We start from the raw sequence: 19661 nt of genomic DNA, 5'->3' as shown, positions 1-19661 counted from the left end.
CATGGGTTTAGCTGATATAGGCACTCAATCCTCGTCGCAGCAGTATAGGTGTTCAATAAGTCAGCTTTGGTGGAAATTTCCTCAATAGTGGGTCAGATCAGGATTTGCCGAATCTGTTTATTTGGTCTTTTCCATGAGTTGAGGATGGAATATGGTGTCTATACAATGTTTGGTTTGGTTCAACACAACTGATGATGAGGAACATGTACAAACATGATAGACGAAGTGTTCAGTATGGAGTTGGAGCAGGAAGTACTCAGGTACCATGTAGGCTGGTTTCAAAGCTATAACAGGACTACTGATCCGGTGTACTGAATACATGTATATGTCAATTTCTGAACCTCGTCTAGCTGTTCTTTGACTAGGGGCTGTGGTGGCTTGGTGGTTAAGGCTCTGGGTTACTGATGGGAAGGTCAGGGGTTCAAGCCCCAGCACTGCCAGGCTGACAGTGGGCCCTTGAGTAAGGCCCTTAACCCTCTCTGCTCCAGGGGGTGCTGTATCATGGCTGACCCTGCGCTCTGACCTCAACCTCCTAACATGCTAGGGTGTGTGGAGAAAAGAATTTCACTGTGCATACATATATGTGACCAATAAAGACTCATTATCCTCGTTTTCAGACTGAGCCAGATGCCCGGCTCAGTCCTTTTCAGTTGTTTCTGTCATAGGAGCCTTTCTCGGATCCTTACAAGTGACAAATTGAATGCTATACCAGCGCACAGTACGCCAATAAAATCAGCTTGCTGGGGAATCATTGTATTTCCCTCCCGTAATTGAAACTGACAACGACGTGAAATTGAAATAGCACTTCAAGTGCTAGCACTAGGGCTAGGCTTAAATCCCTCTGTTTGTGCTTGCTGGGAGAAACACTTCAGCACTTTCCAATGAAAAAGTCCATGAGAGCACAATGGGTGGCAAGTATAAACTTAACTCGGTTCTCGGTTATTCAGAGATCTGTTGGCTCGGGCATACAGTATGGAATGTTTAGTACTGTTCACAGTTACACAATTGGTAGTATGAAAAAATGCAGTGGCTTTCATGTGTCTCGGGAGGAAGTACACGGCGGCCCTCGCAGATGGGTAGCCGATGGGAACACTGTAGGGAAATAGAGCAAAACTTTAGGTTGAAGGTAAGAGAAAAATCATGTTAAAAACAGAAGGAATATATATATATATATATACATATATATATATATATATATATATATATATATATATATATATATATATATATATATATATATATATATATGGTGTAGAAGACATCATGAGGTAAGTGAGTTAAACATGAGGCGTAAATACAGGGCAACGTTAGCAAACGCAGATTCCCTAGGGATTGGACTAATTACCAAACTGGAGCTACATACACAGCCTGAGGCCTGACACACAGAAGGCTGATAGATAGAGTGAGCGCAGATTATGAGACGTTGCCTCTCTCTAACGTTTTTCTTTATTTAAAGGGGAATCACGGAGCTCTATTTAATATAATATAATTATAGATGACCTTCTGAAAAGCTGGCAAAAGTTTCTCCCCTGAGGCTCACTTCCTCTCTTACTCGGTAAACACTCATCTCCTTGGGCAGGGGTGTCAGATTCACGTTAGATAACAGGATACATTACACTTTCAAAGTGAGCTGGACCGAAAACGGTGGGGGGATCAGCTTAGTAGTCTGATAACATCAGCGACTCCTCTAAAATCATTTGTCAGCGTTTATCTGAAAGGTACGTTCTGAATGCACAAACAGATATATCTCTTACAAAACACATGAAGAGAATTACACAATAATAAACAGCCCCATAGAGAATTTTAATATACTGCAGCTCCGGTGTTTTACTCTATAGCGAGCTAGTGTATGTTTGTATTGGGACTCGGGAGTAGTGTGTGTGCACGGTATCCTGCGAAGGACTGGCTTCCCGTTCAAGGTGTATTCCTGTCTTGTGCCCGGTGTTTCCGGAATAGGGTCCCGGATCCAGCATGACCCTGAGAAGGATAAGGATAAGGATAAGATGAATGAAGTGATGTCACACTGCAGCATGAATCCAAATGGGACTGAAAAGAAACATGGCAGTATTACAATACTTTAAACTGTTAAGTGGGATCCTGTGTGTCAAAGGAGTCCTGGCTGTGAGTGTGTGTGTGTGTGTGTGTACATATGTCAGTCAGTTGAACTTGTATCACTGTCGGCTCCTTTATCAGCTCAGTGCTTGGCCTGTTGTGTGTTCGATCTCCCTTGTAATTCGCTGTGGATAAAAGCATCCGTTAAATAAATAAGTGTAAGCGTATCCGGCTTTAAGAATGCCCCGTCTGTCCTTGCTAGCTGCACTAACTGCAGATAACGTCGGCCTCCGAGGCTGAGTGTCCTTGGGAGCTGCAGTCTTGCGGAGCCGATATCCTTGAAAGCTCGGCTGGACTTGGCAGGCCTTCAGCTCGTCTATTAACGAGACCGAGCGAGAGCTCCTCGCCGTGTCTTCCTCCACACAGTCTGTCGCCGTTCGTCCTGCTCATGGCAGAATCGGAGGAAATCGTGTCAGCCGTGATCTTGCATTTTTGACGCCGACGTAAACTCACATATGCTCTACATCCGTGTGTGATTATTTTCTTCAAAGAAGCAGATTTTTTTTTAAAATAATAATTTGTATTAAATTGATAAGGTTGGTTTTAGGTTTTAGTAGGTTTACACGCGTCGATGTGTCCCATTTGAGACATCTTGATTTGTTACCTGTAGAAAGCAGAGCAGCGTATTTTAAACTAAAAATGATACACAAGATAATTAATAAAAAGAGCTACATATTTTAATACATATTTCTCTAGGGTAAGTGAGAGACATTTTGTTAATACTAGGCAAAGTCTCATGGATATTACATTATATCGTTTTAAAACGAGGTAGGTCTTTCGAATACTCAGGGGCTCAAGTGTGGAATAAGTTGCCTCTGTGTATTAAAAGTATTTCAAATATGGTTGGTTTTAGTTCGAAAGTCAAAAGTTGGTTATTAGACAGGTTGTTTTCGTGATGAATTTGTATTGTGTATTGGGTGGATGTTAAATCTTGATGGTAAGTTGTGCAAGAATTTACAAGAATTACAATTACATGAATCTGGAGTACTTAATGCAGCCGAGCTCGTTCCACCACCTGCAAAAATCCTCAAATTACAACGCTGATCTCTGTCTCTCAAGTGATTCATTGTGTAGCGTGTATTTAAGTTTATCAGAGGAGGCTTTTTTTTGGCTCTCTTGAGAAAATCAGAACTATCTTCATACAGAATGGTCATGGATAACTTGGGTGAAAATGGGATGAAGGTGCATTGAGAGGTGAGATAAACAGGAAGATATATAGCACGTAGAGATGATCAGAACTGCTCAGGGACTAATGAAAGAGATAAAACAGACTCAACATTAAGGGTGAATCGATTTCCACCTTAGGTTAGTTGCATAGGCGAGAACCCAGACCCCAACATCTAGGCTGAGATTGTCAGAGCGAGGTGGTCTCGGTCGTCTGGTGAAAAGTTCAATTGAATTGACAAAGAGTCAATTTAAGTAAATTTTTTTGAGTCAATTTCAGTCAATTTGAGACTGAATCAACTCTAAATCGATTCGAGTGTAGAAAGTGAGTCAAACATAATATGTATTTTGGGTTGCTGGCAGAATCTTATAATATTCACGAGGTGCTGCAGAGTGTTCTAGATATTTGGACCAATGAACAAAATAAACATGGCATTTTAATCAAGTTATTTATATAATAATCGAATCATTTATTTAGCTCCATGATCTCCATTCTTGGGTCATTTTTGTCATTCTTATACACACTTGGTAGTTTGTTTAACGTTTTCTGTTGGCATATTTTTAACGTTTGCGCTTTATTTTGTACATTTTAAAAGATGTTTTCAGCCCTACACATCCCTCAAGCTACATTTTTTGTTCTTTGCTTCCTTAGCCAAACTGCAAATAAACCAAAAGTAGGAATTTTGCTCTGATTGAGACTCTGCAAATCGACCCCCCCCCCAAAAAAAAAAAAACAGCGTGAATAGCGCACTAAGATACGTGTGTAAGAATGTAATAACTCAGCTAGGTAACCTGGGATACAACCAGATACAACTTAGGTGAGGTGATGGGTTTTGAATGAAATACGAGAGGAGATGGTCGATGGGGCCTTTTCACACTTCCAGGTTCCAGGAAGTAGCCATCACAGGGTAATTTTACTCAGCTCTCAATTAACTAGAAATGCAGCTAGCTAACGTTAGCAAAAGGGTGCTAAGGGTGAGCTTTTTCATTTAATAGAAATGAACTGAAATGTGGTAAATATGAAGTGATACATACACAGCATCAATTTACTACAGTATCTCTCTAGCGATTTTTCACCGAAGCTAATGTCATTTAACATTACCTTACCAAGATAGCTGTGAATGAAATATTCCATGAAGAATTTATGCCCTTTATTCAGGTTGGAACCCTTTGGTGTGGATTTTTCCACAATCGTGAACAGTTTATTCTTGGCAGCATTGAAAAAAATGAGGTGACTGTAAGCAAAGATAATAATAATGGTGGTGTTTCTTTACTAGACAATCAACAGGAAATCATTTTACCCTGCATCAGTGTACTTCCTTTTTGGTAAGGGCCCATTAATATGAATTAAAACCTATTTTGACGACAATATTTTTTTTCCTGTCGTATTGTTTCTACTGGAAAACAGAAAATCATGCTCAAGAACAGTGATCACCAACCCTGTTCCTGGAGATCTACTGTAGACCTGAAGACTTTAGCTCCAACCATAATCATGCCCACCTGACCATCTAATCAGTGCCTTAAGAAGTTCTTGATCAACTAAAATAGGCGTGTTAGACTTCGGTTGGAGATGAAAGCTACAGGAAGGTAGATTTCAAAGAAGAGGGTTGGTGACCACTGGTCTAGACCCCATTGGTGACCACTGATCTAGACCCCATTGGTGACCACTGGTCTAGACCCCATTGGTGACCATTGGTCTAGACCCCATTGGTGACCACTGGTCTAGACCCCATTGGTGACCACTGGTCTAGACCCCATTGGTGACCACTGATCTAGACCCCATTGGTGACCACTGATCGAGACCCCATTGGTGACCACTGATCTAGACCCTACTGTGAATCTGATGTTCTACAAGAAATGTTCCATCCATCCATCCATCCATCCATCCATCCATCCATCCATCTTCTACCGCTTACTCCTTTTCAGGGTCACGGGGAACCTGGAGCCTATCCCAGGGAGCATCGGGCACAAGGCAGGGTACACCCTGGACAGGGTGCCAGTTACAAGAAATGTTTCATTTTCCAAATGAATTCTAGAACTACAATCTTCTACAATTTATTTTTCCCACACATACAGTATGCCTGTGATCGTTATAGTGGACATTTCAACACAAACTGCTTAGTTTTATTCCCTCAAGTGTGAACGCTTTTTTTGTTTTCGTCTTTTAGGAAATGATGACCAAACTGATAACTGAGACCCCAGACCATCCGATTCCCTTTCTAATCGGACATTTACAGACCAAGCACGAAAGTCCAGGCCACCGGCTTCACCGAACGCTGTCTGGATCTGCGGCTCTGTGGGCCGAGACTGACTGTTCAGGTGTGAGGCGGAAAATCGATCCCAGGCCGTCCATCTGCCTGTCACTTTCTGTTTCTCACATGCCAAACAATTCTTTTCAGAAAAAGAATAGAACTAGCCAGCTCTCAGTCTCAGAGCGATTTTTTTTTTTTCACTTTTCTCCACAGAACACAAAAGTAATCGACGGGATTTTAGGAGTTATGACAGAGCGTGGCAGATTCACCCCAAAAAGCCCAAGAAGTCCAAGAGCGACTTAGCGGTGTCCAACATTTCTCCGCCTTCTCCTGAGTCTAAGTCATGTAAGTAACGTTCTTATAGTAAAATCAGCAGGAATACATTGGCTGAGCGAGAACGGCTTGACCGTAAATTCAGATCTGAGATCAGCTCTTGTGTTTAGTTGAAGGTTAGGATTCACCTAAAGCATGCTTGTCCTACATAAGTGGAAAACTGGGCTACTCAGAGACCTACAGCACTTATGAGTGCTCAGCATTACACAGCTGCCATATTGGACAAGAGCGATGGATGTAAATAATTTAACACAGTACACTTCCACCGGCACAGTTTCTATTTCTGACGACGAGCAGTTGTAGAGGAGCTGGCAGTGAGGTGGAGAAGATCTTTCTCACTCCAGCCTGTGGGCTGCTGTCTGTCTCAGTCACTTATAGATTCTCCTGCACTAGTGGCTTTTCTCTGAGACGTACAGATCCTTTTCTGCTCCAGCTCCCTCACTTCGTCTAATTACAGGCTTACCCCCTCGATCCCCACCCCCACAGTATGTCAGGTTTCTAGCAGAGTAAATTGGTCGACTCTGCCGGCTTTAATTGCCATCTTTTGAGCGACTTGAGCTAATTTGAAATTATCATTCGACGGCATGTTGATTTTTCAAGCGACGTTAGCGTGCAAGCACTTAGATAGCACGTATCAAAAGCCATTTTAAAAGAGGTTACGTTTTCCTTTCATTTTCATTTCATTCAAAACATTATAATAATATTCTGGCGTATGTTAGCATCATGCTAAACCTAAGCGATTCTGAGGTACATTGGCAGTACTTTAAACCTTAAGGATTAGGAAGAAACATTAGTGTTATGCTAACATTTAAGAATTCTGAAATACATTAGCATCGTGCTAAACCTAGGAGATTCTGAGGTACATCGGCATTACTCTAAACCTTAAGGATTGTGAAGAAACATTAGCGTTATGCTAACATTTAAGAATTCTGAAATACATTAGCATCGTGCTAAACCTAGGAGATTCTGAGGTACATCGGCATTACTCTAAACCTTAAGGATTGTGAAGAAACATTAGCGTTATGCTAACATTTAAGAATTCTGAAATATATTAGCATTATGCTAAACCTAGGAGATTCTGAGGTACACTTTAAACCTTAAGGTTTAGGAAGCATCATGGTAAACCTTAAATATTCTGGAGCTCACTAGCACCGTGCTAATCCATAAATATTCTGAGGTACGTAAACATCATGCTAAATCGTAAATAATCTGACATACACTAGCATCATGCTAAACCTTAAATATTCAGAGGTACATTAACATTATGCTAAACTTTAAATATTCTGTCGCTAAACTATGATATCACTACACAAAGACATAGAAGTTCCAGAATACACTCGCATCATGATAAATCTTAAAGGTTTTGGAGTACATTAGCATCGTGCTAAACTTTATCTGGCATTATCTGAAATTATATACAAATTATAAGCTTAATCTAGCAAGCTAACACAGCTAGCAGGTGTTTTTTCTTCTTTGAGAAAATAGCCAGCCAACTCAGCAGGCTGACGTAGCTGATGATCATTCGCTAGTCAGTAACGTTACACGCAGAAGTGTCAAATGCTCTTGTAAATTTTAAAGCAAAGAAACAAAACTTTACATGGATATTAACCCATGCAAATGACCTCAGCATTTTATAGCAGCTTTATAGCTGAATCTTTTGGAATATCTTTACTGTTTGTCCACATGCTGAACATTTTTCTAACACAAAGAGAAATGCTCTTACATGTAGCTGCTATACTGCTCACGGTATCTTTTGTCTTAAAGCTGTAGCAGTATGACGGTGATTGGCAGGCGGAGGAAGGCAGGCTGCATTGATCGTGTCGTCGGTGTGAATGTGTGTGACAGTTAGAGCAATTGGGTATTGTTAGCAAAGCACCGGGCCAAGAAAGTAGCTCAGAAATCATCCGAAACATGAGCTTCAGTGAACCTCGGCAGACCTCGGCGAAAGTAAAGATGGCCCATTTTTTCTTGACATGCTTTTCTGAGCATCTTGAATTATTCATCATCTAACCGCGCATTTTTATTATTTTTTTATTTTTACTAGAAGCACTTGCAAGAATGTGATTTATGGTTTATGGCAGATTCCCTACATTCAGTTTTCTATTGCCCTCGGTCAGGCGCGGTCTTTAAAGTAAAAGCAAGGTGAGATAGGTAAAGGGAGTGTTTTTCCAGCACAGTGCTGTAGTGCTTATTCACATCCTGCTGAATCAGAACACTTATTCAGAATCAGAACACCTGCTGAATCAGAACACTTATTATTTACATTTCTTAAGCAAAGAAAATCCCTAGCAGGCAATAGCATCGTTTTATCATAAATGTTTCAGATTCTTTTTTTCTTTGGGTATTGAAATTGACGTAGCATTTTTTACAATATCGTATGACTCGTCTTTACACAAGATTAAAAATGAACACTGATTGAGATGCACCAAGAAGGAAGAATCATTTGATAATCACCTTGTTTCCAGATTATCAATCATTTACAGATTTTTATTTATTTATTTATTTTTTAATCAGTAGGTTCCATATTATCAGTGGTTTCCGGATTATGCATTGTTGCTCACTTAGCCATTGTTTCCAGATTATCTGTCATTTTCAGATTATCAACAGTTTCTAGATTATTGGTAGTTTACAGTTTGTCAGTCGGTTCCAGATTATCACTTGTTTTTCGAGTACAAATTGATGCTCACTTAGCTATTATTTCTAGATCATTAGTTGTTTCCAGATTATCTGTGGTTTTCAGATTATCAGAAGCGCTTATAAAAATTGATCATCTGGAAACCACTAATCATGAATGTGTTCTAAATTATCAGCTGTTTCCAGATTATCAGTGGTTTCCAGATTACCAACTGTTTCCAGATTATCAGTGGTTTCCAGATTATCAGTACAGTAGTTTACAGATTATGAATGGTTTACAGATTATCAGTGGTTTACAGATAATTTATTGTTTCCAGATTATCAATGGTTTCAAATGATCAGTTGTTTACAGGTTGTTAGTGGTTTCTAGTTTATCAGCTGTTTGCAGATTATCAGTGGTTTCCAGATTATGAGTAGTTTACAGATTATCACTGGTTTCCAGATTATCACTAGTTTTTCAGATTATCAGTGGTTTCCAGATTATGAGTACAGTCGTTTACAGATTATCAATGTTTTACAGATTATCAGTGGTTCCCAGATCATCAGTATTTTACAGATTATTAATTGTTTCCAGATTATCAGTGGTTTACCGTTGTCTAGCCCTCTACTTTCTTAGCCCTCTCTGAGGTGGCTCTGCTGTAACTAAACCTGACAGTTGTGGATTATAATGAAGAGCCCGCATACAGGCTCAGCACTTCCACCCTACCGTTATCCACTTATCCATACTCTGCTCTTGTAAAATAAAGTCAGTTTAATCGTAATAAGATGTAACATGGCCTGTATGCGTGCCGTGTGGCAGAGACGAGCTCTCATCTCTGTCCGTTCTCTCTGTAGTGCCTCGTTCCATAGAGTGTCCCTCATGGGACTGGAGGACCAAACCCGAGAGCCGAGACTTTGACGAGCTCAACCACATCCTGCGGGAGAGCAAGAAGCTGGGCAAAGCATTGGAGAACCTGTCCCGAAGTCAGTGCTTCCAAACACTGTAATCTTCACCTCGTATTCATACATCGTGCAACAAGACGCTCAAAGTGAACGTGAATATTACTGAATGAATTCTGTCATTCACAGGTATTGCCTTATCTGATGAGCTTGATCAGGTAATTCATCCATGTATCAAAATTTTCAACCGATGGAAAAGTTTGGCCAAAAATGACAACTTTGCCCCAAATATAGTCGATCATTTGAGGCAGTTTGGTGTCTGAGGATTGTTTGTTTAGTCTTGCCCTGGAGCTATAACGCTAATATAGCTAACAAGCTTTAAAACAATGTGCAAACTGTGTACTCGCCTTAATAGCCTCAGTGTGTGTAAATTTCATAAAATAACAGTGCATTAAAAAATAAAAGTTGTTGTAAAATAATAATAATAATAATAATAATAATAATAATATAAGGTAAACCTGAAACAGATGTGTAACACCAGATGTAGTAACGGTAATTCCGCTTCATCACAGCACCCCATTGTTGATTATTTTCCAATCACGGCACGCCCCAAGTGTTTTATCCCTTACTTAGGACACTATTTTTCACAGCGTCTTTTAAGTGCTCGGCGTGTGTGATGTGGTGCACATTTGAAATCTGCTGCGTCTTGCTGAATGCAACGCACACGTCTCTATTACAGCACGGAGCCAACTGGGCTGCGTGCCCAAACGTTCTAGACTGCAGTTTGGCTTCGAAAGCATTCAGCTCTCCATACAAAATGTTATTTATTTTATTCTGGCAGCTGTTTAAAGGAAATCTTTCCCATGGCTACCCTACTCGTGAAATATAAGTAGCAGTTAGTAGTCGTAACCGAAATCATGATGCTGATGCTGAGGCTGAAATTTCCACAGGCCGCATGTTCTTCTGAGGATTTATTCAAATGTGTTTAGTACTGTAGCAGTCATAGAGACTGAAATACACCCTGATAGTAGTCATTTGATGCTCTAACGTTGGGCGGTTTAAATTGCACTGATTTAAATGATTCGTGTGCCTCAAAGCATTTTTCGATGTGTTATTTGCTTTTTAAGTTCACAATCATCTGTGTAATTGTCTGTGTGTGTGTGTGTGTGTGTGTGTGTGTGTGTGTGTGTGTGGTGGCATCCTGTAAGGACTTGCGGCTTTATAACTCAGTGTTGCGGCCCCGTGTCGTGGGTGAGTGGCTCGGTAGAGACGAAGACGACGCTGATCCGCTGGCCGCTGAGATGCTCCAGCCGCCTGTCCCGAGGGCAAAGAACGAGGGATGGAGCAGCCAAGACACCAGTCCTGCAGGAAGGTCAGGCCGAGTGTGTGTGTGTGTGTTTGTGTGTGTGTGTGTATGATCTACTATGTTTTTCAAACTCTAATTATCAATTATTTAATATTTATTATTCATTTAAAAGAAGGCATAAAAGGCAGAGCTATCGGTTATCGGTATCGGCCGATATCACTCTGAATAATCGGTTATCGGTAACAGCTGAGAAATTAAGTATCGTGCATCTCTAGTTACTACAGTACAGTATATCTTTCCTGGCAGCTCAAATCAATCTGGTCATTCTCCTCTGATTTCTCTCGTCAACAAGGTGTTTCAGCCCGCAGACCCTCTGCTCACAGGATGATTTTATTTGATGCATTGTGCTGCTGCCACATGATTGGCTGATTAGATTAGATACAGTACAGGTGTTCCTAATAAAGTGGATGGTGAGTGAACCTTCTGTACCATGAGACCTGAATACCTGAGCAAATGCAACCTCATCTAATAAATCCCCAGATTCACAGCTGTAGCTTTAAGACCATGGCGAACCTCTTGGCCTCCTCCAGATGTCGTCTTGGTGATTTTAATTAGGGGTGTTTGTTTGTAAGGGAAGGGGCTGTCCTTTGAGAACATGACTAATTAGAGTGGATCAGATATTAAATCATAAATCATGTGCTGAGCCAGGCAAACAGACGCGGCCTCGTTCGGTTACTGTTTGCGCTCGTTATCATGGAGTTGGGAGTCGATACCGCAGACAGCTGAAATACCCAAGGCACTGTGGTAACTCACTTCATTAAACAGAAAGGAGGCAACTGTGTACTGTAATCCAGCGCTGCAGTGCTTTAAATGTCAGATTAGCAGGATCCGAGTGATTTTTAACGTAAAGATATCCTTGGCACTGTTTGTTTCTCTTTTCCATCAATGCTACTCATGTCGGTCTCAATGAAGAAGATGTGGCTTGTGTCAGACTCAGTGAAGGGGGCGTGGTTTGTGTTTAGTCTCAGCAAAGGAGGTGTGACCTATATGTAGGTCCTATTGAAGGTGGTGTGGCCTATGTGTCAGTCTCATTAAAGGAGGTGTGGCCTATGTGTCAGTGAAGGAAGTGTGGTGTATGTGTCAGTCTCAGTGAAAGAGGCGTGGTCTATGTGTCAGTCTCAGTGAAAGAGGCGTGGCCTATGTGTCAGTCTAAGCTAAGGAGGTCTGGCTGCTGTGTCAGTATCAGTGAAGGAGGTCTGGCCTATGTGTCAGTCTCAGGGTAGGAGGTGTGGCCTATGTGTCAGTCTCAGTGAAGGAGGTGTGGCCTCTGTTTCAGTCTCAGTGTAGGAGGTCTGGCCTATGTGTCAGTCTCAGTAAAGGAAATTTGGCCTATGGGTCAGTCTTAATGAAGGAGGTGTGGCCTCTGTTTCAGTCTCAGCGAAGGAGGCGTGACCTATGTGTGTGACCTATGTGTTGGTGAAGGAGGTGTGACCTATGTGTCAGTCTAAGTTAAAGAGGTGTGGCCGCTGTGTCAGTCTCGATGAAGGAGGTGTGGCCGCTGTGTCAGTCTCAGTGAAGGAGGTGTGGCCTATGTGTCAGTCTCAGCGAAGGAGGTGTGGCCTATGTGTCAGTCTCAGTGAAGGAGGTGTGGCCTATGTGTCAGTCTCAGTGAAGGAGGTGTGACCTATGTGTCAGTCTCAGTGAAGGAGGTGTGGCCTATGCGTCAGTCTCAGTGAAGGAGGTGTGACCTGTGTGTCAGTCTCAGTGAAGGAGGTGTGACCTATGTGTCAGTCTCAGTGAAGGAGGTGTGGCTCATTTGAAATTGAGCACTTATAGAACGAACAACTGTTTACAGTTGCTGTAATGTAACAGGAAGTAACTTGTGTCACGGATGTTCCACAACATTAAACACTAAACTATAAGCAGGTAAAAAGTATGACATGTTCTTTAATAAATGAATTACAACTATTAGTGTTGGCAAATTGCTTTGGTATAAGAGAAATAAAACACTTAAATAATTAACTTTGAGGTGGTACCAGTTACTTTGCTTAGTATTGGGCAACACCACCCTGTCACTGTTTATTTCCCTATATACTGTATGCAGCTAAGTGTATACACATATACAATAAAATAATACACATTGATACAATTTGCATTCGTGGAAAGTGTCACTAGTAGACTCCTACACTACATCAGTGCGTATACATACATTCAGCCTCTTATATCCCGAAATACAGTGGTGCCTCAGCGAGGCTCGCCTTCCAACAACTGTTCAGTAATCCGTTCAGGGAGTAAGAAACTGGCACCTATACTGTGCAACCTGGACCAACAGAGCACATTTTCCTCTCACTTTAATGGCCACACATGAAGCTCTCCTTTTCCGTCAGCGTTGGAGCTGAGCTGACAGGAGCCTGAGGATATGCGCGAGAGTGCCGGGGCTGCTGGGAAATTAAGAACAGGCAGAAGTGTGCATGGGGATGTCTTCCAGAAGCAGATTACGGGGATGATGAAATCCACGCTGGACTGATTCCTGCTCTCAATCACACCAGCCCCAGGACCACTTCTATTCATTTTCTTCTGCTTCACGCTCTTGCCAGTCTCCTTTTATTCTTTTTGTCTCAGCACCGAGTTTCTGTTTCTGCTCCTGCCGTTTCCCCTACCCACATGTCGACATGCTCACTTAGTCGCTTATACATCTTAATCGACCCACTTTTCCCTTCCGGATAAAGATATTCTCGAATTTATGAGCTGTAAAGCATTTACTGTCATAGTGATGCTATATCGATATCTATATGCTAGGGCAGGATAAGTGTGTGTGTGTGTGTGTGTGTGTGCATTCAAGCCTTGATAATCAATCTCGCAGTTACCTGAAGAGTTCGCTGCCAAAGGGCATTATGCATGCAAACAAAGCGGCGAAGCGGAGCGCAAGGGTCGAGAGTACGGCACTAATGAGCGTCTCTTATCATTCTCTGATCACTGAGGCTGTCCTGTGCTCTGTGCACTTCTCTTCGTTTCAGCCATGCTAGTCTCGTTCAGACAAGATGGGCTTTTTGACACACACTTAGGGAGTGTATCTCTCCCTTAGAGCTGATGCGATGCACTGAAGTATGAAAGATACGTTTACACTGCAGTATGATATGATTCAGAGCTGTTTTGAGGCAAATGGATGAGGTACGCGATCATCTTATACCACATTGGTTTCCCAATCATACCGATTCTACCCACCAGCCAGCTCTGCCCTGTTATTCATATATAGTAAAGCTCCTCCTTTTTGCCTACTGTTGTTGGCGTTTACTGTGAGTTTACTGCGAGCATCATGTGGGGCATGATGTCACCACTTCGCACGGCCTAGTGCAAGTGCAATCTTTCACTCGTGCCGTTAGAGTATGCATAAAGGACACAGATAAATCCTTTAGTATAAAAGACGTGTTACTGGAAATGACAAGGATAGAGGACACGCCTCCTTCACTGGGATTGAAGAATGGACAAAGCACAAAGAACAATGGAGAGAGAGAGAGAGTGAGAGACGATGTAAGAGAGAATGAGTGAGGGAGAGAAAGACCAGAGAGATGGAAAGAGTGATACAGGGAGAGGGAGAGAGGGAGGCAGTAGAGGGCGAGAGAATGATAGACAGGGATAGGGAGGTAGGCGGTGGAGAGAGAGAACGGTCGGCAGAATGAGAGAGATAGAAAGAGAGACTGAATGAGAGAATGAGAAAGAGAGAGAGATAATGAAAGGTAGCATGAGAGAGAGATATCGATAGAGAGATTTAGAGACAATGAAGGTGAGTATGAGAAAGAAGCAAAATGAGAGAGAGAATCATATGGGCAGAGAGAGAATGAAAGCGAGAATGAGAGAAAGAGAGAGATTGATTGAGTGAGAGATAATTAGAGGCGATGAAAGAGAACGTGAAAGAGAGAGATAATGACAGAGAGAATGGCAGAGAGAATTAGAGATTGAATGAGAGAAAGACAGAATGAGAGAGCGGATGAAGGACAGAGAGAATGAATGTGGGAAGGAGAGAGAATAAAAGAGAAAGAGGGAGTGCGAGACACAAGACAGGCAAATAAAGAGAGAGAATGAGAATGAATAAGAGAGAGAATAAGAGAGAGAGAGGCAGAGATATGGGGAGAGAGAGAATAAAAGAGCGAAGCAGATAGAGAGAGTGAGCTTGATGAGCAGAAAGAGGGGGAGAGCGTGAGAAAGAATCAACGATAGAATGAGAGAGAGAGATGAAGAATGAGAGTTTGAATGAGAGAATAAAAAAGCGTATAAGAGATAGAGAGAGTGGAACAGAGGAGAGCAAGAGAATGAGCAAGAGAGAGAATAAAAGCATGAATAAGAGATAGCACGAGAGAGAGAGAGAAGATAAAATGTGTGTGAGAGAGAGAGAAGATAGAATGTGAGAGTGTGAGTGAGAGAGAAGATAGAATGTGAGAGTGAGAGAGAGAAGACAGAATGAGAGTGTGAGTGAGAGAGAAGATAGAATGTGAGAGAGAGAGAGAAGACAGAATGTGAGAGTGAGTGAGAGAGAAGATAGAATGTGAGAGTGTGAGTGAGAGAGAAGATAGAATGTGTGTGAGAGAGAGAAGATAGAATGTGAGAATGAGAGAGAAGATAGAATGTGAGAGTGTGCGTGAGAGAGAAGATAGAATGTGTGTGAGAGAGAGAAGATAGAATGTGAGAGAGAGAGAGAGAAGATAGAATGTGTGTGAGAGAGAGAAGATAGAATGTGTGTGAGAGAGAGAAGATAGAATGTGAGAGAGAGAGAGAGAAGATAGAATGTGAGAGAGAGAGAGAGAAGATAGAATGTGAGAGAGAGAAGATAGAATGTGTGTGAGAGAGAGAAGATAGAATGTGAGAGTGAGAGAGAGAAGATAGAATGTGTGTGAGAGAGAGAAGATAGAATGTGAGAGTGAGAGAGAGAAGATAGAATGTGTGTGAGAGAGAGAAGATAGAATGTGAGAGTGAGAGAGAGAAGATAGAATGTGTGAGAGAGAGAGAAGATAGAATGTGAGAGAGAGAGAAGACAGAATGTGAGAGTGAGAGAGAGAAGATAGAATGTGAGAGTGAGAGAGAGAGAGAGAGAGAGAAGATAGAATGTGAGAGAGAGAGAAGACAGAATGTGAGAGTGAGAGAAGACAGAATGTGAGAGTGAGAGAGAGAGAGAGAGAGAGAGAAGATAGAATGTGAGAGAGAGAGAAGACAGAATGTGAGAGAGAGAAGATAGAATGTGAGAGAGAGAGAGAAGACAGAATGTGAGAGTGAGAGACAGAGAGAGAGAGAGAGAGAGAGAGAGAGAGAGAGAGAGAGAGAGAGAGAGAGAGAGAGAGTGGTGAAGGAAATAGATTTGATAATATGTATAAATAATAAAGATGAGTAATATAAAGAGCTGTGTGTAGTGTTGGGCTTGATCCGCACACACACTGAGAGACTGCGCCTGAAGCCTCACGCTCCCAGTACACAATCCACTTCAGTGTTTTAGGACTCGTCTGAAGTCCGAGTCTGCAGTGGCTATGCTACTGCTTCAACCATCACTAAACACTCAAAGGTTTAAATTTCCCTGCATGCTGTTGGGCCAGTATGGAAGCCATCTCCGGTCTATTCTCAGATGCTTTCAGGCCAATAAACTCTAAGCATTAGTATTCTACTCAGCCTCGGGACTGCACTCGTGACTGTAATTTTTCATTCTGTACTCTGTTCTCCTCCCTGGCCTGGATATGTGCTGGTGCATTAAATCAGCCGGAGTGTATTCCAGGGTTGTAGCTCCCATGCGACGTACAGTGTGTACCAGAGAGCGAGGTATTCCTGTAGGAGAAAGCCCTCCGAGACCTTCTTGATTCTCATGTATGCACAGCACAAGCTTTTTTTTTATCTCAGACCTACTTCTCTCGCATGATTCCTGGGTATCGATTTAGCTTAACGATCGGTCAGACGTGACTCGTCCTTTCGCTCCGTTCTCGGAAAACACCCCAAGGAGATGATGTCTGTAAACGGTCGCTGCTCTTTTAACGAGAGAGCTGATTACTGAAAGCTGGCATAACAACGCAAAAATCCGTGGAGCCGAGAGCCGTTGCTACAGAGACCTTTGCGTTCCTGTGCGGTCTTGTAATACGGTACCCTCGCTCTCCACTGAGGCCCGATGGCAAAATTAAGACCTCTCTCAATCTTTCAGCCCGATGGGATTCATGCGATTCGTGCAATTCCTTGATGAACCTTGTTGCTCATGGTTTCATACATAAAGTCGCAATTTATGCGAAAAAATGCACACACAAAAAATGCGACTATATGTATCAAGGAAATGCACGAGTCGCATCGTGGAAATCAGCATTCTGTTAATTATGGATCTAATGCAGTTGCACTGTTTGAACACCAGAGGTCACAATCAATGCAACTCATAGAGTTCAAATATAGAGAGCGCATAAATGTGACATAGGCTACGTTTCCATGCACATCAAATTCCGTTTAAGGTCTGCATTCGGGTTGCAGTCATATACCTTGAAAACTGCTTGAAAACAGGCGCAAACTTTCTGTAAGACTATCTTTCTAGAACTACTTCTATTCAGCAAACAGAACCCTTTATGAGAGGTGTGGGTGTGTTTATGTGACTGTTTATGAGCACGGGGACCGCAATGTCTGCTCTGCTGATGCAGCAAAACAAGAGCCGAGGACAGAGTCAGTTGACTGATGCACTGCCGTAGCTGGCGAAAACTACAACTGAGGAAAATGTAGAACGTAAATGATCATGCTAAATGATCTGTCCGACCTCACTCTCCTGCATATGAGCATGAGTATTAGCATAGTAATATTCAGCCTGAATATATAATATAATATAGTTCTGCCCCGAACCCAATTCCGTCTTCCTAGGCTATTTAATCACATTTACAGCTAATAATATTTTTTAAAAAATTGTCCAGAATATGAGTTATGAGTTATTCTATTATGTATTACATGGGAGGATTAGATTAGACAACCTAATTAGCTGTGAATGCAACACGAGCTGATGGTTGAGGAGGTCATTTTTGCGCCTTCCATAATTTCTAGTACATATGAGAATATTCTTATGCTCACGGTCTCATCTTCACGGCTGAGCATCTGTCTTTTGTCCGGTTGCATTTTCTGTTAAATAATCCTGTCCGAGTTAGGATGTTGGACACCGGGCAATAATCACACGCTGTTAATCTGTAAGGACAATCAATTCATTTGGACTCTTCTGTGCATGGGTGCTGGCTTTGGGTAACCCTTTCTAGCAGTACACCAGCGTTCTGTTCCACGGCGGAACGGAGATCAGACATTTTCAATCAGTATAAACAAATCGCTTTATCGCCGCAGGTCTGTTATAAGATTAGTCAGGATACTGTTGGGTTCCTGTGTGGAGAGTATCCGGACTCTGTGTTTAGCTGCGTCGTAAAATAATTGCAGATTTTTTTTTTCCGTGTGCCCGCTTTGCCGTAAATTTTCATTTTGATATCGATTTTAATTCAAGGCCCTAACTGAACCTAACATACGGTTATTTATTTATTTATTTTAGCTTTGCTTTGGTCGCGTTGTATAAAAAAGACTAGTCGTGATTGTGATCCGAAGGATTTATGCAATGCCCGCTCATGCTCCGTTTTCAGTTAAAACGACAGGCGTGACTAAATGTGTAATAATGTTTTAATATAAACGTGATAACCATGATTAAGGCTTGGCGGATATTGCGATCTGATAGTTGATATTAAATTGAATATTGCGTGTAGAGTTCAAATATCTGCCTGCCTCTTATATCATTAAAAAAATATCAATAAACTTTAATGTAATAAAAAGAATCCAAACCACATACTGTATGTGCACTATACTAGATGATTTCTGAGTGAGGGGGTCATGGAATATAAAGTATATTGTATATTAATAATAATAATAAGTGTCTTATGTTAAGTATATCAATTAAATCTACAGGACTAAAACTAAAAGCCCTAAAGATGTATTAACGTCTGTACCTTTTGTTTCCAGTCTGAAGATGGAGGTGAAGACGAAAGGGCTGAAGCAACAGCAGCAGCACCGGAAGAAGCTCCTGGCGGCCATGTTGTCTCAGGACTCGTTCGACTCCATGGCTAGCTCGGCTCCGTCCGTCACCGAGGACGAGATGGAGGACGAGGACGACGCCATGGAGCTTCTGGGTAACAAAACGACACGCATTGTGTCTGTCTTTCATCATTTTATCACTGTCCTACAGAGTAAACAAAACTAAAGCCATCTCACACACACACATATGCATTTACTCAAACGTGGTCCACTTCAATCATGCGTGTTAATGAGGCTCATATCACCGCTGACTGTCGAACATCAACCGGATACTGATTCTGAACTGAAGAGAGCATTTTTTCAGAGTGTATCCATCGAGAGAGAAAACACACACACACACACACACACACACACACACACACACACAATGCTATGTAGTTTTTCATTTTCATTCTTTTTTCATTTCTGTGTATGTAATCGCTTCAGACTGAAGCTGCGTCACGTCTCTGATGTTTAATCTGACCAGATTTAGCAATTTCAAACTTCGAATTTGTAAACATGTTTAGAAAAAGGTCTTACAATAATAATAATAATAATAATAATAATAATAATAATTTATTTATTATTTATTTATAATAATTTATTTTTTTATAGCAATCTTATCATAAAAAATAGACATGCATACATTTGAATACATTTTAATGTTTTGTTTTTTTACAGTGGCCTGTGAGTGCAAAAACGCAAAAAAACAGACCAAAAAAAACAACAACAAAAAAAATACAACAAAATTAAAGATCAAGTTTGCGATTGTCAGTCTTGCGAATTCAGGACGTGCTCCCAGACGTCATCTTTGTTTCGGCAATGTGTGTGTGTAGGTGTGTGTGTGTGTATTAATGTTAATTAAACTATACTTTCCAGGAAGTGTTTGGTGAGATCCTCAGGGTATTTCCTCAGTCTGTGTTTAATTAGCTAGAAAA

General features: G+C 41.5%; 1 protein-coding gene across 3 annotated transcripts in view; it reads left to right on the top strand.

Moving 5' to 3' along the window:
• Positions 1-19661, top strand: part of c23h8orf34 (chromosome 23 C8orf34 homolog) — an 85978-nt gene that overhangs the window by 11541 nt on the left and 54776 nt on the right. For all 3 annotated transcript variants that reach the window (XM_053674970.1, XM_017452684.3, XM_017452685.3), the window contains exons 2-7: positions 5445-5595; positions 5742-5873; positions 9330-9458; positions 9564-9592; positions 10583-10746; positions 18673-18839. In XM_053674970.1, the coding sequence (XP_053530945.1) occupies positions 5445-5595; positions 5742-5873; positions 9330-9458; positions 9564-9592; positions 10583-10746; positions 18673-18839 (772 nt within the window). The remainder of the gene's footprint in view (positions 1-5444; positions 5596-5741; positions 5874-9329; positions 9459-9563; positions 9593-10582; positions 10747-18672; positions 18840-19661) is intronic.

This window comes from Ictalurus punctatus, chromosome 23 (genome assembly GCF_001660625.3).
Source record: "Ictalurus punctatus breed USDA103 chromosome 23, Coco_2.0, whole genome shotgun sequence".
Lineage (NCBI taxonomy): Eukaryota > Metazoa > Chordata > Actinopteri > Siluriformes > Ictaluridae > Ictalurus > Ictalurus punctatus.
Note: the sequence above shows the minus strand (reverse complement) of the source record. Positions and strands in the feature narration are given on the sequence as shown.